Source organism: Cygnus olor, chromosome 3, assembly GCF_009769625.2.
Source record: "Cygnus olor isolate bCygOlo1 chromosome 3, bCygOlo1.pri.v2, whole genome shotgun sequence".
Taxonomy (NCBI): Eukaryota; Metazoa; Chordata; class Aves; order Anseriformes; family Anatidae; genus Cygnus; species Cygnus olor.
The window spans coordinates 3,619,103-3,641,922 of NC_049171.1; the positions used below are offsets into that span (position 1 = coordinate 3,619,103).

General features: G+C 55.8%; 5 protein-coding genes across 6 annotated transcripts in view; 2 read left to right on the top strand and 3 right to left on the bottom strand.

The window, feature by feature from the left end:
* CTSB (cathepsin B) overlaps positions 1 to 22,820 on the bottom strand; it is a 34,815-nt gene that overhangs the window by 1,416 nt on the left and 10,579 nt on the right. Inside the window, exons 9-10 of one of the 2 annotated variants that reach the window (XR_005818001.1) lie at positions 14,910 to 15,038; positions 13,446 to 14,804 (exon numbers count right to left, since the gene is read on the bottom strand). Coding sequence is in view for 1 of the 2 variants with exons in the window: in XM_040550647.1 (XP_040406581.1) it covers positions 43 to 171 (129 nt within the window). In the remaining variant the exon portion in view is untranslated. Of the gene's footprint in view, positions 1 to 42; positions 172 to 13,445; positions 14,805 to 14,909; positions 15,039 to 22,820 lie in introns of those variants that run through there. The other variant, XM_040550647.1, reaches the window with a different exon arrangement.
* LOC121066875 (E3 ubiquitin-protein ligase Topors-like) lies at positions 1,373 to 3,571 on the bottom strand. Its single transcript, XM_040550656.1, has 2 exons — positions 2,437 to 3,571; positions 1,373 to 2,220 (listed from the first exon to the last, which is right to left on the bottom strand). Exon 2 carries the CDS (start codon positions 2,042 to 2,044, stop codon positions 1,511 to 1,513), a length of 534 nt encoding a protein of 177 aa, XP_040406590.1. The 5' UTR covers positions 2,045 to 2,220; positions 2,437 to 3,571; the 3' UTR covers positions 1,373 to 1,510.
* LOC121066878 (squalene synthase-like) lies at positions 8,900 to 12,534 on the top strand. The gene is made up of 2 exons (XM_040550659.1): positions 8,900 to 9,049; positions 10,956 to 12,534. Exons 1-2 carry the CDS (start codon positions 8,900 to 8,902, stop codon positions 11,175 to 11,177), a joined length of 372 nt encoding a protein of 123 aa, XP_040406593.1. The 3' UTR covers positions 11,178 to 12,534.
* Positions 16,259 to 17,764, bottom strand: LOC121066874 (E3 ubiquitin-protein ligase Topors-like). The gene is made up of 2 exons (XM_040550654.1): positions 17,313 to 17,764; positions 16,259 to 17,096 (listed from the first exon to the last, which is right to left on the bottom strand). Exon 2 carries the CDS (start codon positions 16,918 to 16,920, stop codon positions 16,378 to 16,380), a length of 543 nt encoding a protein of 180 aa, XP_040406588.1. The 5' UTR covers positions 16,921 to 17,096; positions 17,313 to 17,764; the 3' UTR covers positions 16,259 to 16,377.
* LOC121066877 (squalene synthase-like) lies at positions 18,632 to 22,359 on the top strand. Its single transcript, XM_040550658.1, has 2 exons — positions 18,632 to 18,881; positions 20,796 to 22,359. Exons 1-2 carry the CDS (start codon positions 18,732 to 18,734, stop codon positions 21,015 to 21,017), a joined length of 372 nt encoding a protein of 123 aa, XP_040406592.1. The 5' UTR covers positions 18,632 to 18,731; the 3' UTR covers positions 21,018 to 22,359.

Genomic DNA, 22,820 nt, shown 5'->3' on the forward strand with positions numbered 1-22,820 from the left:
TGGGGGCAGCCCCCCTGACACCGATAGCTTTGTGCTCCTCACCGTTATCCCCCCAGTCGGTGTTCCAGGAGTTAGCAGCCAGCCAGTAGGGGGTCCCATTTTTGACCCCCCAGCCCAGGATCCGGATCGTGTGGCCTCCGACCTGCTCCCCGGACACGTGCTGGTACACCCCTGCAAGGCAGCACCAACACATCAACAGCTTTCCCCCCGCAGAGCGCTGCCAGCTTCCAAAATATTCGATATGAAAACCCAGAGACCGGCTGAGAAAGGTTTTTTGGTGGTTTTTCTTTTGGGGTTTTTCTTTTTTGTCTCCTATTTAAGCGGAACCTCCTATGTTCCAGCTCGCACCCATTGCCCCTTGTGCTATCATTGGATGTCACTGAGAAGAGCCTGGCTCCATCCTCCTGACGCTCACCCTTTACATATTTATAAATGTTAATAAGGTCACCCCTCAGTCTCCTCTTGTCCAAGAGGATCTTATCCAACGCACTCAGTCCTCGTCTTCAGCACGACCCCATACGGTATGGGACGTGGCTCTGGCCAGTTTGGGCCAGCTGTCCTGGCGGCATCCCCTCCCAGCTCCTGGTGCACCCCTTGACTGTGCGTAAGCACTGCTCTGCAACAGCTAGAAGATCGGTGTGTTATCAGCAGCCCTGTCATCCGAAATCCAGAACCCAGCCCCATACCAGCAATATTCTGTGATTAAAGGCAAGCGTGGAGAGAGTATCAGGCTAATGAAGAAAAGCCATCTCGGAAGAGACCGAACCCAGGAGCGGGCCCCAATGAATCAAGAACAGAGTGCCACTTCAAAGAGGCGAGACTCCCACCATGGAGTTGGGAGTCAGCCACGCATCCCCAGCAAAGGTTCAGTGGGTTTAGGATGTCGTGTAGGCAAGAACAGTTTGTGCAGCACAGGCAGTTCTGAGGGAGAGAGGTGCTCCATTTTGGATAGAAAAGCAGTCCTTGTTCTATCAAAAGGGAAAATTGCTTTCCCAGAGCAATTCCTCCTTCTCAAACAGCCCGTTGCTCTTCTAGTTCCTTGCTTTTGCCCTTGGTGGTGGTATCTTGAGGAAGTCTCTGGTTCTTAGGTACCCTTAGGCTGCACTTGTAGGAGGCCAGCAGCGCCTTCCAAGGCCGCTGCAGGTTCCCAGGCCCGGTTCCTCAGCTGGCAGGCATTCTCTGCTGCCAGGTTTTAGGAGCCTTTTGCTCCTTTTTTGCTTTTTGCCTTTTTCCCAGTTGGGCCAGGTCACCTTTGTGGCTCCCAAATGACTTCTCATCCCCCAGGCTCACTTGGGGACCCGCCACCCGCAGCCATTCCCCATCAACAGCAGTCGTCCCCAACCCACTTGGCGGCGCGGACAGCGGGAGAGGGCTGCGTTCAGCCTCCCCGCTGACCTATGCAGGAAGAAGTGGAGGCAGAGGCTTTGCAGGGTGGAAAAGTCATAATTTATTCCTGGGGTAATTGTGGCTGCCACCCCCAGCCCGTCCCCAGGTGAGGCCCGGTCGCTGCTCAGTTGCGGGGCCTGGCGTGGCGGCCCGCGTGGTCGCCAGACCCCGGCTCCTCCAGTTGGACCCGACGTAGCCAGGCGATGTACTCGGCTATGTCCTCGGCGTCGGGGTACTGCAGGGACCGTGGCAGCCTGTGCCCGTCCTGCTCCGAGTGCCAGGAGCGGCTGCGGACGAGCCGTCGTGCTTCGGCGGGGCTGCGCTCCCTGCGCCGTGGCGAGACGCTGCGGGAGCGGTAGCTGGAGGGGCTCCTCTGCCGCTGCTGCTGCTGCTGCTGCCGCTCCAGCCCCGCGTTGCGCTGCAATCCCCGGCGGGGCGAGGCGTCGTGCTGGGCGGGCGGCACCACGAGTGCGATGGTCCCAATACGCCCGCGGCACAGTGGGCAGGTGGCTCTTCGAGTGGCCCAGGGCAGGATGCACCCCAGGCAGAAGGAGTGCCTGCAGGGGTCCACACGAGCCGTGCTGGACAGCCGGCCCAGGCAGATGGGGCACGTCTCGTCCCCAGGGGCCTCCTCCTCTGGCTGCTCCTGATGGTTCATGGTGCCTGCAGCTGCCGCGGTGTGGAGTTGGTTGTCCCCTGTGGTAGGCTGCCCCGGGGCCAGGTGGTTATCAGCAGCCTCTGGTCCTCAGCACCTCCGCTGCGGGTCGCCGGCAGGACCTCGACGCTTCGTGTCTCGCTGGCTTCACCTCGACGCCTCGCGTGCCACCAGCAGGACTACTACAGAGAGAACCAAGAAGAAAATATTCCAGCAGCAAATATACGTTAGCTTTCTAGGTTCAGCAAAGTTGTCTGTAGTACTATAGCACTAAATATTCTTAGTATGGATTACAAACATTGCTATTAAAATGGCAAATATGATAGGTTACAGTGGGCAAGACCCTACTTAGGACAGATGAGGTACATATACGTAGATATATTTGATGACATTACCGAAGAACCTCGATGGCTAGTGTGCAAAAAGAATGGCTTTGCGTGTGCCTCGTGCAACACCTCCGCCTCGCTCCTTCCAGCAATGGCACGTCGAGCTCTCGAGTACCACCAGCCGGACTGGCCGCAGGCGCGCCGCTCAGGGCTCTTATAGCCAGCCACCTTTTGTGAGGCCGTAGGGCGACAGTGACTGTGTGGTGGCATCACAAGGGTCTCGAGGTGCCCCTGATGTCAGCACCGCCAGAGGTCTCCTGGCTGCGGTGAGACAATGCTGACGTGAGATGGCTGCTCCACGCTGACAGGAGCCACGCCTGCCAGGCTGGGGTCCAGGCCAGGAGGTCGGCCTGCGGCCTGGGACCTGCCCCTGGGAGCCAGGGATGTCCTTGACGTGCAGCTGGACACCCGAGCGTTGGACACATCCTGAAGAGAGCATGGAAACGACGAGTATAGAACACAAAATATGGAACAATAACCTGAAGGGAGTTAAGAAAGCGCCGTTAAGAAACAATACCTGCTTTCTAATTCCCCAAAACGAGCCTTGGAAAGTTACGTGGCTTTTTGCGTTTCACCATTGAGAAGGACGCAAGAAGAAAGTGAGGAACAACTTATCGCCTGGGAAGGTGGAAATTGGCCAGAGAAAGTGGGAACGTGCATGAGAAATCTAGGGTTGTTTAGAGAAAACCAGGAACATGACCACCTCTTGTCTGTCTCGAAGGATGAGAGAAATGAACAGCGCCTCAATGGTTACCTGAAGTGGTGGCGTTCTACGCCATCCTATGAACCCTCCGTGGTATCAAAAGGGCCTGTTTTTTAGCCAGCAGGAAGCTCCCAGAAGGGTTGGGGATGGAAGGGACCTCTGGAGGTCATCTGCTTCAACCCCCCCCCGCCCAAGCAGGGACACCTAGAGCTGGACGCCTGCTGGGCACTGCTGCCAAGAGCCTGGCTCCGTCTTCTTTGCATCCTCCCTTTGGGGGTGTCTAGACGTTGCTAAGATCCCCCTGAGCCTTCTCTGGGCAGGATGAATGTGCAGTGATGCACAGTCACAGAATGACAGAACGTTAGGGATTGGAAGGCACCTTGAAAGATCATCTAGTCCAATCCCCCTGCCGGAGCAGGAACACCTAAATCATGTCAAACAGGAATGCATCCGGGAAGTCTCAGGTTCTTAGGTACCCTTAGGCTGCACTTGTAGGAGGCCAGCAGCGCCTTCCAAGGCTGCTGCAGGTTCCCAGGCCTGGTTCCCCAGCTGGCAGGCATTCTCTGCTGCCAGGTTTTAGGAGCCTTTTGCTCCTTTTTTGCTTTTTGCCTTTTTCCCAGTTGGGCCAGGTCACCTTTGTGGCTCCCAAATGACTTCTCATCCCCCAGGCTCACTTGGGGACCCGCCACCCACAGCCATTCCCCATCAACAGCAGTCATCCCCAACCCACTTGGCGGCACGGACAGCGGGAGAGGGCTGCGTTCAGCCTCCCCGCTGACCTATGCAGGAAGAAGTGGAGGCAGAGGCTTTGCAGGGTGGAAAAGTCATAATTTATTCCTGGGGTAATTGTGGCTGCCACCCCCAGCCCGTCCCCAGGTGAGGCCCGGTCGCTGCTCAGTTGCGGGGCCTGGCGTGGCGGCCCGCGTGGTCGCCAGACCCCGGCTCCTCCAGTTGGACCCGACGTAGCCAGGCGATGTACTCGGCTATGTCCTCGGCGTCGGGGTACTGCAGGGACCGTGGCAGCCTGTGCCCGTCCTGCTCCGAGTGCCAGGAGCGGCTGCGGACGAGCCGTCGTGCTTCGGCGGGGCTGCGCTCCCTGCGCCGTGGCGAGACGCTGCGGGAGCGGTAGCTGGAGGGGCTCCTCTGCCGCTGCTGCTGCTGCTGCTGCCGCTCCAGCCCCGCGTTGCGCTGCAATCCCCGGCGGGGCCGGCGGGGCGAGGCGTCGTGCTGGGCGGGCGGCACCACGAGTGCAATGGTCCCAATACGCCCGCGGCACAGTGGGCAGGTGGCTCTTCGAGTGGCCCAGGGCAGGATGCACCCCAGGCAGAAGGAGTGCCTGCAGGGGTCCACACGAGCCGTGCTGGACAGCCGGCCCAGGCAGATGGGGCACGTCTCGTCCCCAGGGGCCTCCTCCTCTGGCTGCTCCTGATGGTTCATGGTGCCTGCAGCTGCCGCGGTGTGGAGTTGGTTGTCCCCTGTGGTAGGCTGCCCCGGGGCCAGGTGGTTATCAGCAGCCTCTGGTCCTCAGCACCTCCGCTGCGGGTCGCCGGCAGGACCTCGACGCTTCGTGTCTCGCTGGCTTCACCTCGACGCCTCGCGTGCCACCAGCAGGACTACTACAGAGAGAACCAAGAAGAAAATATTCCAGCAGCAAATATACGTTAGCTTTCTAGGTTCAGCAAAGTTGTCTGTAGTACTATAGCACTAAATATTCTTAGTATGGATTACAAACATTGCTATTAAAATGGCAAATATGATAGGTTACAGTGGGCAAGACCCTACTTAGGACAGATGAGGTACATATACGTAGATATATTTGATGACATTACCGAAGAACCTCGATGGCTAGTGTGCAAAAAGAATGGCTTTGCGTGTGCCTCGTGCAACACCTCCGCCTCGCTCCTTCCAGCAATGGCACGTCGAGCTCTCGAGTACCACCAGCCGGACTGGCCGCAGGCGCGCCGCTCAGGGCTCTTATAGCCAGCCACCTTTTGTGAGGCCGTAGGGCGACAGTGACTGTGTGGTGGCATCACAAGGGTCTCGAGGTGCCCCTGATGTCAGCACCGCCAGAGGTCTCCTGGCTGCGGTGAGACAATGCTGACGTGAGATGGCTGCTCCACGCTGACAGGAGCCACGCCTGCCAGGCTGGGGTCCAGGCCAGGAGGTCGGCCTGCGGCCTGGGACCTGCCCCTGGGAGCCAGGGATGTCCTTGACGTGCAGCTGGACACCCGAGCGTTGGACACATCCTGAAGAGAGCATGGAAACGACGAGTATAGAACACAAAATATGGAACAATAACCTGAAGGGAGTTAAGAAAGCGCCGTTAAGAAAGCGCTGCTTTCTAATTCCCCAAAACGAGCCTTGGAAAGTTACGTGGCTTTTTGCGTTTCACCATTGAGAAGGACGCAAGAAGAAAGTGAGGAACAACTTATCGCCTGGGAAGGTGGAAATTGGCCAGAGAAAGTGGGAACGTGCATGAGAAATCTAGGGTTGTTTAGAGAAAACCAGGAACATGACCACCTCTTGTCTGTCTCGAAGGATGAGAGAAATGAACAGCGCCTCAATGGTTACCTGAAGTGGTGGCGTTCTACGCCATCCTATGAACCCTCCGTGGTATCAAAAGGGCCTGTTTTTTAGCCAGCAGGAAGCTCCCAGAAGGGTTGGGGATGGAAGGGACCTCTGGAGGTCATCTGCTTCAACCCCCCCCCCGCCCAAGCAGGGACACCTAGAGCTGGACGCCTGCTGGGCACTGCTGCCAAGAGCCTGGCTCCGTCTTCTTTGCATCCTCCCTTTGGGGGTGTCTAGACGTTGCTAAGATCCCCCTGAGCCTTCTCTGGGCAGGATGAATGTGCAGTGATGCACAGTCACAGAATGACAGAACGTTAGGGATTGGAAGGCACCTTGAAAGATCATCTAGTCCAATCCCCCTGCCGGAGCAGGAACACCTAAATCATGTCAAACAGGAATGCATCCGGGAAGTCTCAGGTTCTTAGGTACCCTTAGGCTGCACTTGTAGGAGGCCAGCAGCGCCTTCCAAGGCTGCTGCAGGTTCCCAGGCCTGGTTCCCCAGCTGGCAGGCATTCTCTGCTGCCAGGTTTTAGGAGCCTTTTGCTCCTTTTTTGCTTTTTGCCTTTTTCCCAGTTGGGCCAGGTCACCTTTGTGGCTCCCAAATGACTTCTCATCCCCCAGGCTCACTTGGGGACCCGCCACCCACAGCCATTCCCCATCAACAGCAGTCATCCCCAACCCACTTGGCGGCACGGACAGCGGGAGAGGGCTGCGTTCAGCCTCCCCGCTGACCTATGCAGGAAGAAGTGGAGGCAGAGGCTTTGCAGGGTGGAAAAGTCATAATTTATTCCTGGGGTAATTGTGGCTGCCACCCCCAGCCCGTCCCCAGGTGAGGCCCGGTCGCTGCTCAGTTGCGGGGCCTGGCGTGGCGGCCCGCGTGGTCGCCAGACCCCGGCTCCTCCAGTTGGACCCGACGTAGCCAGGCGATGTACTCGGCTATGTCCTCGGCGTCGGGGTACTGCAGGGACCGTGGCAGCCTGTGCCCGTCCTGCTCCGAGTGCCAGGAGCGGCTGCGGACGAGCCGTCGTGCTTCGGCGGGGCTGCGCTCCCTGCGCCGTGGCGAGACGCTGCGGGAGCGGTAGCTGGAGGGGCTCCTCTGCCGCTGCTGCTGCTGCTGCTGCCGCTCCAGCCCCGCGTTGCGCTGCAATCCCCGGCGGGGCCGGCGGGGCGAGGCGTCGTGCTGGGCGGGCGGCACCACGAGTGCAATGGTCCCAATACGCCCGCGGCACAGTGGGCAGGTGGCTCTTTGAGTGGCCCAGGGCAGGATGCACCCCAGGCAGAAGGAGTGCCTGCAGGGGTCCACACGAGCCGTGCTGGACAGCCGGCCCAGGCAGATGGGGCACGTCTCGTCCCCAGGGGCCTCCTCCTCTGGCTGCTCCTGATGGTTCATGGTGCCTGCAGCTGCCGCGGTGTGGAGTTGGTTGTCCCCTGTGGTAGGCTGCCCCGGGGCCAGGTGGTTATCAGCAGCCTCTGGTCCTCAGCACCTCCGCTGCGGGTCGCCGGCAGGACCTCGACGCTTCGTGTCTCGCTGGCTTCACCTCGACGCCTCGCGTGCCACCAGCAGGACTACTACAGAGAGAACCAAGAAGAAAATATTCCAGCAGCAAATATACGTTAGCTTTCTAGGTTCAGCAAAGTTGTCTGTAGTACTATAGCACTAAATATTCTTAGTATGGATTACAAACATTGCTATTAAAATGGCAAATATGATAGGTTACAGTGGGCAAGACCCTACTTAGGACAGATGAGGTACATATACGTAGATATATTTGATGACATTACCGAAGAACCTCGATGGCTAGTGTGCAAAAAGAATGGCTTTGCGTGTGCCTCGTGCAACACCTCCGCCTCGCTCCTTCCAGCAATGGCACGTCGAGCTCTCGAGTACCACCAGCCGGACTGGCCGCAGGCGCGCCGCTCAGGGCTCTTATAGCCAGCCACCTTTTGTGAGGCCGTAGGGCGACAGTGACTGTGTGGTGGCATCACAAGGGTCTCGAGGTGCCCCTGATGTCAGCACCGCCAGAGGTCTCCTGGCTGCGGTGAGACAATGCTGACGTGAGATGGCTGCTCCACGCTGACAGGAGCCACGCCTGCCAGGCTGGGGTCCAGGCCAGGAGGTCGGCCTGCGGCCTGGGACCTGCCCCTGGGAGCCAGGGATGTCCTTGACGTGCAGCTGGACACCCGAGCGTTGGACACATCCTGAAGAGAGCATGGAAACGACGAGTATAGAACACAAAATATGGAACAATAACCTGAAGGGAGTTAAGAAAGCGCTGTTAAGAAACAATACCTGCTTTCTAATTCCCCAAAACGAGCCTTGGAAAGTTACGTGGCTTTTTGCGTTTCACCATTGAGAAGGACGCAAGAAGAAAGTGAGGAACAACTTATCGCCTGGGAAGGTGGAAATTGGCCAGAGAAAGTGGGAACGTGCATGAGAAATCTAGGGTTGTTTAGAGAAAACCAGGAACATGACCACCTCTTGTCTGTCTCGCGAGGATGAGAGAAATGAACAGCGCCTCAATGGTTACCTGAAGTGGTGGCGTTCTTCGCCATCTTATGACCCCTCAGTCCCCATTCAGCAGAAACCTGCTGTTTCTCTCAGAAAACACCAGTGATGTTGAGAAAAGGCTAAAAATCTCTGACTGTCATATATCCACGGCATGAATGCGTGGGCCTCTTTGTCCTCCCATTTGAAGTCAGGCCAAAAACATGGGGATAGATACATGACCCTCAATCTCAATTCACTTTTAGGCTTATTCACTGAATTGAAACAAATTTGAGAGATGTAGAAATTTTATGTGTCTTTAAAATCTAAACCAAACCAAACCAAAAGAAAAAACCATGGAAGAGGGACTGAATGTCCAAAGTGGGGCTGGGGGGAGGAATGGCAGGCAACATTTGGGTTGTCAAATTCACCCACATTATTAATTGACATAATGCATGCTGCCTCTTTGTCAAGTCATCCTGCAGCTGCAATAATTCATCAGAGAGCCAGGAAATGCTCCAAGTGAAGGTATCTTTACTTAGAGCAAACTCCGACCTGTTTTATTCTCTTCTCTCTTCTTTCTTTGCTTGTGCGTGCTGTAGGTGGGATTGTGGTTCCACTCCGGTGTTTTGCCGTTGATATCGCTTGGGCCGAGGTTATTCCCTGGGCAGGCTCCTTGCAATGTAGTGAGGGCTCTTTGTTTTTCTCCTTAGGTGATGGCCATCGCCACTCTGGCCGCCTGCTATAACAACAAGCAGGTGTTCAGGGGTGTAGTGAAGATCCGGAAGGGACAAGCCGTCACTCTGATGATGGATGCCACAAACATACAGGCTGTCAAAGCCATCATGTACCAGTATGTGGAAGAGGTAGGTTGAGCAGCTTGCTTCGAGTCATTTCTGGCTGTTGCTGTTCTTGTTCCTGGTGTGGAATTGGCAGTCCCTTGCAGACCCACGAACCTGTTAATCCCTTTGTTACGTCTCTATTAGTCCATCACCAGGGCATGGCGATGCCTGACATGGTTTTGGCGTGGACCAAACTGGGTGCTTGACATTCTTTAAATATACCCTCGGTCTGCGCCTGCGTTGAGAGGCAGAGACCAAGGTCTTGTCTTCATTCTGGTCAAGAGCAAGATGAGTCAGCTTTCACAGCGTGAGGGCTTCCTCTCTCTGAGCGGGCAAGAGGACTGGTTCTTCTGAACAGGTTGCATCACCTCCCCGCAGACAGCTCCATGGTGAGCGCTCTTGTTTACACCGTGTCCGTAGTTGCAGCGAGTGTGATGCAGTCTGTGGTTCCACTTCATGGGCAGCAGTAGATGAGGGCAGCTCGTCTCAGGTTGTTAAGCAGTGGGACTCCTGGCTTTGGGGCGCTGTGGATGTTAAAAGTTTATGTGGAAGGACAGCTGGTGGGTGGACTCCTAGGGGAAAAAATAATCCAGTGAGGGCTGTTAGATCAAAAGGGCTGTTAGATCATTCTGCATGTGGGAGACCCAAAACCGTGAGTTATTAGAGCTTCTTCTGCAGGCAGACCAAACCTATGACAAGGGACAGTGACACCTTAGCCTAGAGGAAGGTCTGGATGCCTCCAGAAAACTCATGCAGACCATGAAAAGAAGACCCCCAAAACAATGGCATTATCCGGCTGAGGTGGCTGTCACCTGGTTTGGGGTGGGCTGCAGCATGCCGGCAGTGAGTGAGGTTTGCTGGGCTAGAGCCGCTTGCCCCAGCACCACCACTTGTAGTCAGTCAATGGATTGTGTTTGAGGCCCTGCAGCCCATCTCCCATCACGGGGTGCCCTCAAGAGGCTGCCTGGCTTAACGCACTTCTCAAGGGAAGCGGGCCCTGGCCCCGTGCAGCAGCTGGGCCTTAGAATCACAGAATCACAGAGTCATTAAAGTTGGAAAAGATCTCCGAGATGATCTGGTCCAACCATCCCCTTACCACCAATGTCACCCACTAAACCATGTCCCTAAGCACCACGTCCAACCTTTCCTTGAACACCCCCAGGGACGGTGACGCCACCACCTCCCTGGGCAACCCGTCCCAATGCCTGACTGCTCTTTCTGAGAAGAAATGTCTCCGCATTTCCAACCTGAACCTCCCCTGGCATAACTTGAGGCCATTCCCTCTAGTCACAGAATCATCTAGGTTGGAAGAGACCTCCAAGATCACCGAGTCCGACCTCTGACCTAACACTAACCAGCCCTCCACTAAACCATATCACTAAGCTCTACATCTAAACGTCTTTTAAAGACCTCCAGGGATGGTGACTCAACCACTTCCCTGGGCAGCCCATTCCAACGCCTAACAACCCTTTCAGTAAAGAAGTTCTTCCTAATAGTCCTATCACTGGTTACCTGTGGGAAGAGGCCGACCCCCAGCTCCCCACACCTTCCTTTCAGGCAGTTGCAGAGAGCAATAAGGTCTCCCCTGAGCCTCCTCTTCTCCAGACTAAACACCCCCGGTGCCCTCAGCCGCTCCTCACAGGACTTGTGCTCCAGGCCCTTCACCAGCTTCGTAGCCCTGCTCTGGACATGCTCCAGGGCCTCGATGTCCTTCTTGTAGTGAGGGACCCAAAACTGAGCACAGCACTCGAGGTGCAGCCTCAGCAGAGCAGAGTTCAGGGGGACGATCACCTCCCTGGTCCTGCTGCTCCAGGGCAGTCCCCCACTGAGTTAACTCCTGAGGACCATGCCTTGTGCCCCATGGTCTTCCTCTTCCGTGCATGTGTTTCCCTTGTTTAAGGAGCCCATTATTCCTCCTTCCCCTCCGCAGATCTACCAGAAGATCCCCAGCACGGACCCTTCGTCCAACAAGACGCAGCAGATCATCGCCTCCATCCGCGCCATGAGCCTGCCCGGCGGCCCCATGGCCTCGCGCCACCACTACTCCCCCATCTACCTGTCGTGCGCCATGCTGCTGGCCGCCCTCAGCTGGCAGTACCTCAGCACCATCTCCAAGGCCGCCGAAGAGTACGTCCAGGCGGGCGAGAACTGAAGGGCGGGCAGGCGGTGGGAGAGAAGAGATGGTCGGCGGACGGGCAGCAGAGGCGGGAGGCTCCTTGCCCCTGCTGGTGGGGACAGCCGGGTGCCACCGGGCCCGCGGGCGGTGATGAGGACGGGACGCTGGTGGCCTGGAGCCCCTGGGGGGACAGCATGGCGTCGCCAGGCTCCGCTCCTCACCTCTCTTGCTGCCTGCGTGGCTGGTTGCAAGCACCAATCGGAGTCTTACTGTTTGGGGTTGAATTTGGATTTTGGTTTTTCCCTCCTTTCCTGTTGGACGGTTTACCTGATTACTACCGATTGGATTTTTGTTTTTGTTTTTTTGGTTAGGATGGTTGAAATAGAAACTCCAGTTGCCTCTTTTCTTGCTTGACATTTGAGACCCCTTTCCAGCTCAGAGCCGCGGGACGGGAGCCTTTTCTGGGTTTGGCCTCCCTTTCTTACACAGCCCCTTTTCCCCACGCGGAGGGCTCTGGCTTCAGCCAGGAGGCACTGCACTTAGCCAGCAGAAAGCTCTGGCTGTCTTCTGGCCACCAGCCTGGGCTGGTTGCCCTCCTGGCACCTGGAACCAGGGGCGATCTTCACCTTTCTGTCGTTGTATTTGAGGAGGCTGCTAGGCTTGAAACGAGCCCTTTCCTTGCTCAGTGTCGGAGGCGTGCTGCTCTGGCTGCTGGAACGTGCACCCTGCCCAAAGCCGGCTCTTGCAGCTCCTTCGTACAGGTGGCACTGTGCGTTGCAAAGCTTTGGGTTTTAGCAGCTGGGGAGGTGGTGAAAGGGAATGGGAAGGAGTTGCCTTGAGCCCGATGTGAGCACAGCCACCCACCTTTGCTGCATGCTCTGGGCTCTGCACTTCTGTAGCCCACAGGGAGCCTGGGGTGGCCCAGGCGGGTTTTCCTGGCCCACTTGGCTGCAGCTCGGGGTGCTGCGAGTGAGTCTGACGTGCAAACTGGAAGAGCTTTCCACTGCTGCTTCGAAACCCATCAGCCTGGACTTCAAGCAGGCTGCGTTCCCACAGGGAACGCCAGGGGTGGGAAGAGGAAACGACTTTCAAGTCCTGTTTTCCTGGATTTTTGCTTTCAGTCACCCTAATCCCTCACTGCTGCTTGGCTGTGTGATGGGGGGGGGACAGCCTGGGGCAGGACAGGGCAAAGCCTACCCCTACCAGGGGCGTTTGGTGGCCTTTGCAAGGCCAAGCCTGTGTGGCCAGACTGTTACTTGGAGGAAGCAGCCCTACTCCACGAGTACCTATGTAGATAGTTTTAAGCTGTTGTTCAAAAACCTTGCGGTAGCTCCCTTTGTGCAGCTTCCTGTTGTTGACATTAAAGTTTTCCTTGGAAAAAAAAAAAAAAAAAGAGTGTTTGAGAATTTCTTCCGCCGTTATTTCTCTTATTGTGCTAGTTCCCCACTGTTGCACAAGTTACATGAAGTGCAGATGCTTCCTTGCAGGGCATCACAGTAATGCCCTATAGGTTGGGCCTGAAAAGTGAATTGTAACCCGGGGGGAGACAGCTAACGCTCAGTACGTTGACTTTTATACCGGTCCCTGTTGGGAAGAGGAGGAGTGGGGAAGCTGTGCCTACACTGGGGACCTTCTCTGCTCTTCTGGGATGGAGCTGGAGCCAGGCAGGAGGTAAGTTAGAGCCTTAGAGCATGTTGCAGGCTGGGAGACTACAGGCAGCCCTTCTGGGGGCTCTGCTGCTCTCTAGAAACCTTTCAAGGTCAAGACCAGTCTATTCTACAGCTGCTGCTTGCTCATCTCTTGAGCTCCAGCCTTGCTATACCCTATCCAGCTAGCTGTATCCCGCCTCTCGTTTTACTCCATACTCTCGTAGCAGTGCCAGCTTTGTAGCCCTGGGCTTGGTCTGGAGGTTTCCTTGCCTAAAAGCCTGCAGCAGAAGGCCCGAGGGGCTGAATGCAGTGTGTTCAGCAGGGGTCGGGGCACAGCACCCTTGGGCTGCTGCCGTGCTTTCCAGTGCCCGGCTACATCCCTGTTTCCCCAGCCCTGCACCCCTGGCTTCCCTCTGGTCCCCGGTGGAGCATCCTCTGTGCCACCGGGACTTGGCACTGCTCGGGGGCCAGCGCAGGTCCCAGGCAGCGGCTGCAGCCCCGCTGCCACCAGCATGGCCAGAGGATGGGGCAGGGACAGCTTGCACTGGCACAAAAGGGCCTCACCCGGCTTCCACAACAGCAAAGCAACAGCAGAAGAGTTGAGGATGGTTTTAGCTCCTGAGGGAGAAGTCAACAAGGGGCAGGAGACGAGACATTGGAGAAATCGTTTATTGGCACGGTTGTTTCATTCACACACACCAAAGCTCTGTCTCACTGGTTCAGTAGGCAGAGGTGAGGGGCTATTTTACAGTACAAGGGAGAGCCTGCTTCACTTATTTCAGCCCTGTAGCATTAGCTCAGCAATATACTTTGTGCTTTAAAAGAAAATCAAAAGCTCTTTCACTATATTAGTGTTGGCAAATCGCATGATTCCTCCTACACTGCTATTACACTTCCCCCAATAACAAAAATAAGATTACTTTTACTTCCTTGCCACCTGTGGCTCAGAGAAAGCTTCAGTTGCGTGCAAGTTCGCCAGATACCTCCAAGCATCTGCATGAGCTCCCTGTGGCAGACCTGGAGAACATCATCTGCAGTCCCAAAGTACTACACCAGCTCGCAACACGCAGCAGCACCCTTGCCAAGGCATGGCCCGAGCTGCGTAGCCCTGGCCAAAAGCAGTTTGCCCTTCCCAGCGTGCTCCTGAATGCTGCAGGACATTCGATCAAAGCTCATGGAGCTCCAGACAGGCCCTTCCCTAGGATCAATAACCCCACATTACAGCAGAAAAAGAAAAAGAACATAATTAAAAAACAACAGCAGCTGAGGAATGAGTGGTTTAAAAAGCAGCCGAAATAATGGAGCAGAGCAAGCGATGCAGAAAGGACGTGTCACAGGCAGGAGGGGCTGTAGGCAGCCCCGCATCAAGTTCATCAGTATTTTGTCACTAATGGCACTACGTTTAGCCAATTCAACAAGGCACACGCTCTCTGCTAACAGTCAGACCGCCCCAGCCAGGGGTGCACCGGCCATGCCTGGATTTGCCAGCAGCCTCCGTCTCTGCTGCCCCACCAAATCCCTGCTCCCAGCGCAAAGCTACTGCTTCCCTCCCTCCCAGTAACAGACTGGGCTGGAAGGGGTCTGGGCTAGCCAAAGACCACGGCACAAAGAGGCCAGCAAGCCCCCCAGCAGTCCTTTGAGCAGGGAGTGCCCCCGGCTGCGACCCACCAGGAGCAGAGGGCTTGCAGACGGCAGCTGGCACCAGTACAGGACCTGCCACCTCCAGCTCCATCATACAACTAAAAAATAATAATAAAAAAAAAAAAAAAAAAAAAAGATAAAAAGCTTTAATAAAGTAACCTCAACTATCGTCTCTTAGAGTGGGGGCTCTGCGCCCAACCCGCTATCGGTTAAAAGCATCGGGGACTCGGGATTATTTGTGGTTTGATCAACTCAGCAGTGATGCACGAGGCCAGTTACACCCTCTTCCAGTATTGCTCCGTCCGGGGGATGCCGGCCACGATTTCGGACTCGATGCCGCAGTGGTCCTCTCCTCGGAGGATTTTGAAGAAGCCTGGAAGGACACCGGAGCACGTCAGTTCCCCTGCCTCGCCGAGTGCCCAAGGAGACCGGGGAATGGGGGCAGCCCCCCTGACACCGATAGCTTTGTGCTCCTCACCGTTATCCCCCCAGTCGGTGTTCCAGGAGTTAGCAGCCAGCCAGTAGGGGGTCCCGTTTTTGACCCCCCAGCCCAGGATCCGGATCGCGTGGCCTCCGACCTACTCCCCGGACACGTGCTGGTACACCCCTGCAAGGCAGCACCAACACATCAACAGCTTTCCCCCCGCAGAGAGCTGCCAGCTTCCAAAATATTAAATACGAAAACTGAGAGACCAGCTGAGAAAGGTTTTTTGGTGGTTTTTCTTTTGGGGTTTTTCTTTTTTGTCTCCTATTTAAGCGGAACCTCCTATGTTCCAGCTCGCACCCATTGCCCCTTGTGCTATCATTGGATGTCACTGAGAAGAGCCTGGCTCCATCCTCCTGACGCTCACCCTTTACATATTTATAAATGTTAATAAGGTCACCCCTCAGTCTCCTCTTGTCCAAGAGGATCTTATCCAACGCACTCAGTCCTCGTCTTCAGCACGACCCCATACGGTATGGGACGTGGCTCTGGCCAGTTTGGGCCAGCTGTCCTGGCGGCATCCCCTCCCAGCTCCTGGTGCACCCCTTGACTGTGCGTAAGCACTGCTCTGCAACAGCTAGAAGATCGGTGTGTTATCAGCAGCCCTGTCATCCGAAATCCAGAACCCAGCCCCATACCAGCAATATTCTGTGATTAAAGGCAAGCGTGGAGAGAGTATCAGGCTAATGAAGAAAAGCCATCTCGGAAGAGACCGAACCCAGGAGCGGGCCCCAATGAATCAAGAACAGAGTGCCACTTCAAAGAGGCGAGACTCCCACCATGGAGTTGGGAGTCAGCCACGCATCCCCAGCAAAGGTTCAGTGGGTTTAGGATGTCGTGTAGGCAAGAACAGTTTGTGCAGCACAGGCAGTTCTGAGGGAGAGAGGTGCTCCATTTTGGATAGAAAAGCAGTCCTTGTTCTATCAAAAGGGAAAATTGCTTTCCCAGAGCAATTCCTCCTTCTCAAACAGCCCGTTGCTCTTCTAGTTCCTTGCTTTTGCCCTTGGTGGTGGTATCTTGAGGAAGTCTCTGGTTCTTAGGTACCCTTAGGCTGCACTTGTAGGAGGCCAGCAGCGCCTTCCAAGGCTGCTGCAGGTTCCCAGGCCTGGTTCCCCAGCTGGCAGGCATTCTCTGCTGCCAGGTTTTAGGAGCCTTTTGCTCCTTTTTTGCTTTTTGCCTTTTTCCCAGTTGGGCCAGGTCACCTTTGTGGCTCCCAAATGACTTCTCATCCCCCAGGCTCACTTGGGGACCCGCCACCCGCAGCCATTCCCCATCAACAGCAGTCGTCCCCAACCCACTTGGCGGTGCGGACAGCAGGAGAGGGCTGCGTTCAGCCTCCCTGCTGACCTATGCAGGAAGAAGTGGAGGCAGAGGCTTTGCAGGGTGGAAAAGTCATAATTTATTCCTGGGGTAATTGTGGCTGCCACCCCCAGCCCGTCCCCAGGTGAGGCCCGGTCGCTGCTCAGTTGCGGGGCCTGGCGTGGCGGCCCGCGTGGTCGCCAGACCCCGGCTCCTCCAGTTGGACCCGACGTAGCCAGGCGATGTACTCGGCTATGTCCTCGGCGTCGGGGTACTGCAGGGACCGTGGCAGCCTGTGCCCGTCCTGCTCCGAGTGCCAGGAGCGGCTGCGGACGAGCCGTCGTGCTTCGGCGGGGCTGCGCTCCCTGCGCCGTGGCGAGACGCTGCGGGAGCGGTAGCTGGAGGGGCTCCTCTGCCGCTGCTGCTGCTGCTGCTGCCGCTCCAGCCCCGCGTTGCGCTGCAATCCCCGGCGGGGCCGGCGGGGCGAGGCGTCGTGCTGGGCGGGCGGCACCACGAGTGCGATGGTCCCAATACGCCCGCGGCACAGTGGGCAGGTGGCTCTTCGAGTGGCCCAGGGCAGGATGCACCCCAGGCAGAAGGAGTGCCTGCAGGGGTCCACACGAGCCGTGCTGGACAGCCGGCCCAGGCAGATGGGGCACGTCTCGTCCCCAGGGGCCTCCTCCTCTGGCTGCTCCTGATGGTTCATGGTGCCTGCAGCTGCCGCGGTGTGGAGTTGGTTGTCCCCTGTGGTAGGCTGCCCCGGGGCCAGGTGGTTATCAGCAGCCTCTGGTCCTCAGCACCTCCGCTGCGGGTCGCCGGCAGGACCTCGACGCTTCGTGTCTCGCTGGCTTCACCTCGACGCCTCGCGTGCCACCAGCAGGACTACTACAGAGAGAACCAAGAAGAAAATATTCCAGCAGCAAATATACGTTAGCTTTCTAGGTTCAGCAAAGTTGTCTGTAGTACTATAGCACTAAATATTCTTAGTATGGATTACAAACATTGCTATTAAAATGGCAAATATGATAGGTTACAGTGGGCAAGACCCTACTTAGGACAGATGAGGTACATATACGTAGATATATTTGATGACATTACCGAAGAACCTCGATGGCTAGTGTGCAAAAAGAATGGCTTTGCGTGTGCCTCGTGCAACACCTCCGCCTCGCTCCTTCCAGCAATGGCACGTCGAGCTCTCGAGTACCACCAGCCGGACTGGCCGCAGGCGCGCCGCTCAGGGCTCTTATAGCCAGCCACCTTTTGTGAGGCCGTAGGGCGACAGTGACTGTGTGGTGGCATCACAAGGGTCTCGAGGTGCCCCTGATGTCAGCACCGCCAGAGGTCTCCTGGCTGCGGTGAGACAATGCTGACGTGAGATGGCTGCTCCACGCTGACAGGAGCCACGCCTGCCAGGCTGGGGTCCAGGCCAGGAGGTCGGCCTGCGGCCTGGGACCTGCCCCTGGGAGCCAGGGATGTCCTTGACGTGCAGCTGGACACCCGAGCGTTGGACACATCCTGAAGAGAGCATGGAAACGACGAGTATAGAACACAAAATACGGAACGATAACCTGAAGGGAGTTAAGAAAGCGCTGTTAAGAAAGAATACCTGCTTTCTAATTCCCCAAAACGAGCCTTGGAAAGTTACGTGGCTTTTTGCGTTTCACCATTGAGAAGGACGCAAGAAGAAAGTGAGGAACAACTTATCGCCTGGGAAGGTGGAAATAGGCCAGAGAAAGTGGGAACGTGCATGAGAAATCTAGGGTTGTTTAGAGAAAACCAGGAACATGACCACCTCTTGTCTGTCTCGCGAGGATGAGAGAAATGAACAGCGCCTCAATGGTTACCTGAAGTGGTGGCGTTCTTCGCCATCTTATGACCCCTCAGTCCCCATTCAGCAGAAACCTGCTGTTTCTCTCAGAAAACACCAGTGATGTTGAGAAAAGGCTAAAAATCTCTGACTCTCATATATCCACGGCATGAATGCGTAGGCCTCTTTGTCCTCCCATTTGAAGTCAGGCCAAAAACATGGGGATAGTTACATGACCCTCAATCTCAATTCACTTTTAGGCTTATTCTCTGAATTGAAACAAATTTGAGAGATGTAGAAATTTTATGTGTCTTTAAAATCTAAACCAAACCAAACCAAAAGAAAAAACTATGGAAGAGGGACTGAATGTCCAAAGTGGGGCTGGGGGGAGGAATGGCAGGCAACATTTGGGTTGTCAAATTCACCCACATTATTAATTGACATAATGCATGCTGCCTCTTTGTCAAGTCATCCTGCAGCTGCAATAATTCATCAGAGAGCCAGGAAATGCTCCAAGTGAAGGTATCTTTATTTAGAGCAAACTCCGACCTGTTTTATTCTCTTCTCTCTTCTTTCTTTGCTTGTGCGTGCTGTAGGTGGGATTGTGGTTCCACTCCGGTGTTTTGCCATTGATATCGCTTGGGCCGAGGTTATTCCCTGGGCAGGCTCCTTGCAATGTAGTGAGGGCTCTTTGTTTTTCTCCTTAGGTGATGGCCATCGCCACTCTGGCCGCCTGCTATAACAACAAGCAGGTGTTCAGGGGTGTAGTGAAGATCCGGAAGGGACAAGCCGTCACTCTGATGATGGATGCCACAAACATACAGGCTGTCAAAGCCATCATGTACCAGTATGTGGAAGAGGTAGGTTGAGCAGCTTGCTTCGAGTCATTTCTGGCTGTTGCTGTTCTTGTTCCTGGTGTGGAATTGGCAGTCCCTTGCAGACCCACGAACCTGTTAATCCCTTTGTTACGTCTCTATTAGTCCATCACCAGGGCATGGCGATGCCTGACATGGTTTTGGCGTGGACCAAACTGGGTGCTTGACATTCTTTAAATATACCCTCGGTCTGCGCCTGCGTTGAGAGGCAGAGACCAAGGTCTTGTCTTCATTCTGGTCAAGAGCAAGATGAGTCAGCTTTCACAGCGTGAGGGCTTCCTCTCTCTGAGCGGGCAAGAGGACTGGTTCTTCTGAACAGGTTGCATCACCTCCCCGCAGACAGCTCCATGGTGAGCGCTCTTGTTTACACCGTGTCCGTAGTTGCAGCGAGTGTGATGCAGTCTGTGGTTCCACTTCATGGGCAGCAGTAGATGAGGGCAGCTCGTCTCAGGTTGTTAAGCAGTGGGACTCCTGGCTTTGGGGCGCTGTGGATGTTAAAAGTTTATGTGGAAGGACAGCTGGTGGGTGGACTCCTAGGGGAAAAAATAATCCAGTGAGGGCTGTTAGATCAAAAGGGCTGTTAGATCATTCTGCATGTGGGAGACCCAAAACCGTGAGTTATTAGAGCTTCTTCTGCAGGCAGACCAAACCTATGACAAGGGACAGTGACACCTTAGCCTAGAGGAAGGTCTGGATGCCTCCAGAAAACTCATGCAGACCATGAAAAGAAGACCCCCAAAACAATGGGATTATCCAGCTGAGGTGGCTGTCACCTGGTTTGGGGTGGGCTGCAGCATGCTGGCAGTGAGTGAGGTTTGCTGGGCTAGAGCCGCTTGCCCCAGCACCACCACTTGTAGTCAGTCAGTGGATTGTGTTTGAGGCCCTGCAGCCCATCTCCCATCACGGGGTGCCCTCAAGAGGCTGCCTGGCTTAACGCACTTCTCAAGGGAAGCGGGCCCTGGCCCCATGCAGCAGCTGGGCCTTAGAATCACAGAATCACAGAGTCATTAAAGTTGGAAAAGACCTCCGAGATTATCTGGTCCAACCATCCCCCTACCACCAATGTCACCCACTAAACCATGTCCCTAAGCACCACGTCCAACCTTTCCTTGAACACCCCCAGGGATGGTGACTCCACCACCTCCCTGGGCAACCCGTCCCAATGCCTGACTGCTCTTTCTGAGAAGAAATGTCTCCGCATTTCCAACCTGAACCTCCCCTGGCATAACTTGAGGCCATTCCCTCTAGTCACAGAATCACAGAATCATCTAGGTTGGAAGAGACCTCCAAGATCACCGAGTCCGACCTCTGACCTAACACTAACCAGCCCTCCACTAAACCATATCACTAAGCTCTACATCTAAACGTCTTTTAAAGACCTCCAGGGATGGTGACTCAACCACTTCCCTGGGCAGCCCATTCCAACGCCTAACAACCCTTTCAGTAAAGAAGTTCTTCCTAATAGTCCTATCACTGGTTACCTGTGGGAAGAGGCCGACCCCCAGCTCCCCACACCTTCCTTTCAGGCAGTTGCAGAGAGCAATAAGGTCTCCCCTGAGCCTCCTCTTCTCCAGACTAAACACCCCCGGTGCCCTCAGCCGCTCCTCACAGGACTTGTGCTCCAGGCCCTTCACCAGCTTCGTAGCCCTGCTCTGGACATGCTCCAGGGCCTCGATGTCCTTCTTGTAGTGAGGGACCCAAAACTGAGCACAGCACTCGAGGTGCAGCCTCAGCAGAGCAGAGTTCAGGGGGACGATCACCTCCCTGGTCCTGCTGCTCCAGGGCAGTCCCCCACTGAGTTAACTCCTGAGGACCATGCCTTGTGCCCCATGGTCTTCCTCTGCCGTGCATGTGTTTCCCTTGTTTAAGGAGCCCATTATTCCTCCTTCCCCTCCGCAGATCTACCAGAAGATCCCCAGCACGGACCCTTCGTCCAACAAGACGCAGCAGATCATCGCCTCCATCCGCGCCATGAGCCTGCCCGGCGGCCCCATGGCCTCGCGCCACCACTACTCCCCCATCTACCTGTCGTGCGCCATGCTGCTGGCCGCCCTCAGCTGGCAGTACCTCAGCACCATCTCCAAGGCCGCCGAAGAGTACGTCCAGGCGGGCGAGAACTGAAGGGCGGGCAGGCGGTGGGAGAGAAGAGACGGTCGGCGGACGGGCAGCAGAGGCGGGAGGCTCCTTGCCCCTGCTGGTGGGGACAGCCGGGTGCCACCGGGCCCGCGGGCGGTGATGAGGACGGGACGCCGGTGGCCTGGAGCCCCTGGGGGGACAGCATGGCGTCGCCAGGCTCCGCTCCTCACCTCTCTTGCTGCCTGCGTGGCTGGTTGCAAGCACCAATCGGAGTCTTACTGTTTGGGGTTGAATTTGGATTTTGGTTTTTCCCTCCTTTCCTGTTGGACGGTTTACCTGATTACTACCGATTGGATTTTTGTTTTTTTTTTTTTTTGGTTAGGATGGTTGAAATAGAAACTCCAGTTGCCTCTTTTCTTGCTTGACATTTGAGACCCCTTTCCAGCTCAGAGCCGCGGGACGGGAGCCTTTTTTGGGTTTGGCCTCTCCTTCTTACACAGCCCCTTTTCCCCACGCGGAGGGCTCTGGCTTCAGCCAGGAGGCACTGCACTTAGCCAGCAGAAAGCTCTGGCTGTCTTCTGGCCACCAGCCTGGGCTGGTTGCCCTCCTGGCACCTGGAACCAGGGGCGATCTTCACCTTTCTGTCGTTGTATTTGAGGAGGCTGCTAGGCTTGAAACGAGCCCTTTCCTTGCTCAGTGTCGGAGGCGTGCTGCTCTGGCTGCTGGAACGTGCACCCTGCCCAAAGCCGGCTCTTGCAGCTCCTTCGTACAGGTGGCACTGTGCGTTGCAAAGCTTTGGGTTTTAGCAGCTGGGGAGGTGGTGAAAGGGAATGGGAAGGAGTTGCCTTGAGCCCGATGTGAGCACAGCCACCCACCTTTGCTGCATGCTCTGGGCTCTGCACTTCTGTAGCCCACAGGGAGCCTGGGGTGGCCCAGGCAGGTTTTCCTGGCCCACTTGGCTGCAGCTCGGGGTGCTGCGAGTGAGTCTGACGTGCAAACTGGAAGAGCTTTCCACTGCTGCTTCGAAACCCATCAGCCTGGACTTCAAGCAGGCTGCGTTCCCACAGGGAACGCCAGGGGTGGGAAGAGGAAACGACTTTCAAGTCCTGTTTTCCTGGATTTTTGCTTTCAGTCACCCTAATCCCTCACTGCTGCTTGGCTGTGTGATGGGGGGGGGGACAGCCTGGGGCAGGACAGGGCAAAGCCTACCCCTACCAGGGGCGTTTGGTGGCCTTTGCAAGGCCAAGCCTGTGTGGCCAGACTGTTACTTGGAGGAAGCAGCCCTACTCCACGAGTACCTATGTAGATAGTTTTAAGCTGTTGTTCAAAAACCTTGCGGTAGCTCCCTTTGTGCAGCTTCCTGTTGTTGACATTAAAGTTTTCCTTGGAAAAAAAAAAAAGAGTGTTTGAGAATTTCTTCCGCCGTTATTTCTCTTATTGTGCTAGTTCCCCACTGTTGCACAAGTTACATGAAGTGCAGATGCTTCCTTGCAGGGCATCACAGTAATGCCCTATAGGTTGGGCCTGAAAAGTGAATTGTAACCCGGGGGGAGACAGCTAACGCTCAGTACGTTGACTTTTATACCGGTCCCTGTTGGGAAGAGGAGGAGTGGGGAAGCTGTGCCTACACTGGGGACCTTCTCTGCTCTTCTGGGATGGAGCTGGAGCCAGGCAGGAGGTAAGTTAGAGCCTTAGAGCATGTTGCAGGCTGGGAGACTACAGGCAGCCCTTCTGGGGGCTCTGCTGCTCTCTAGAAACCTTTCAAGGTCAAGACCAGTCTATTCTACAGCTGCTGCTTGCTCATCTCTTGAGCTCCAGCCTTGCTATACCCTATCCAGCTAGCTGTAT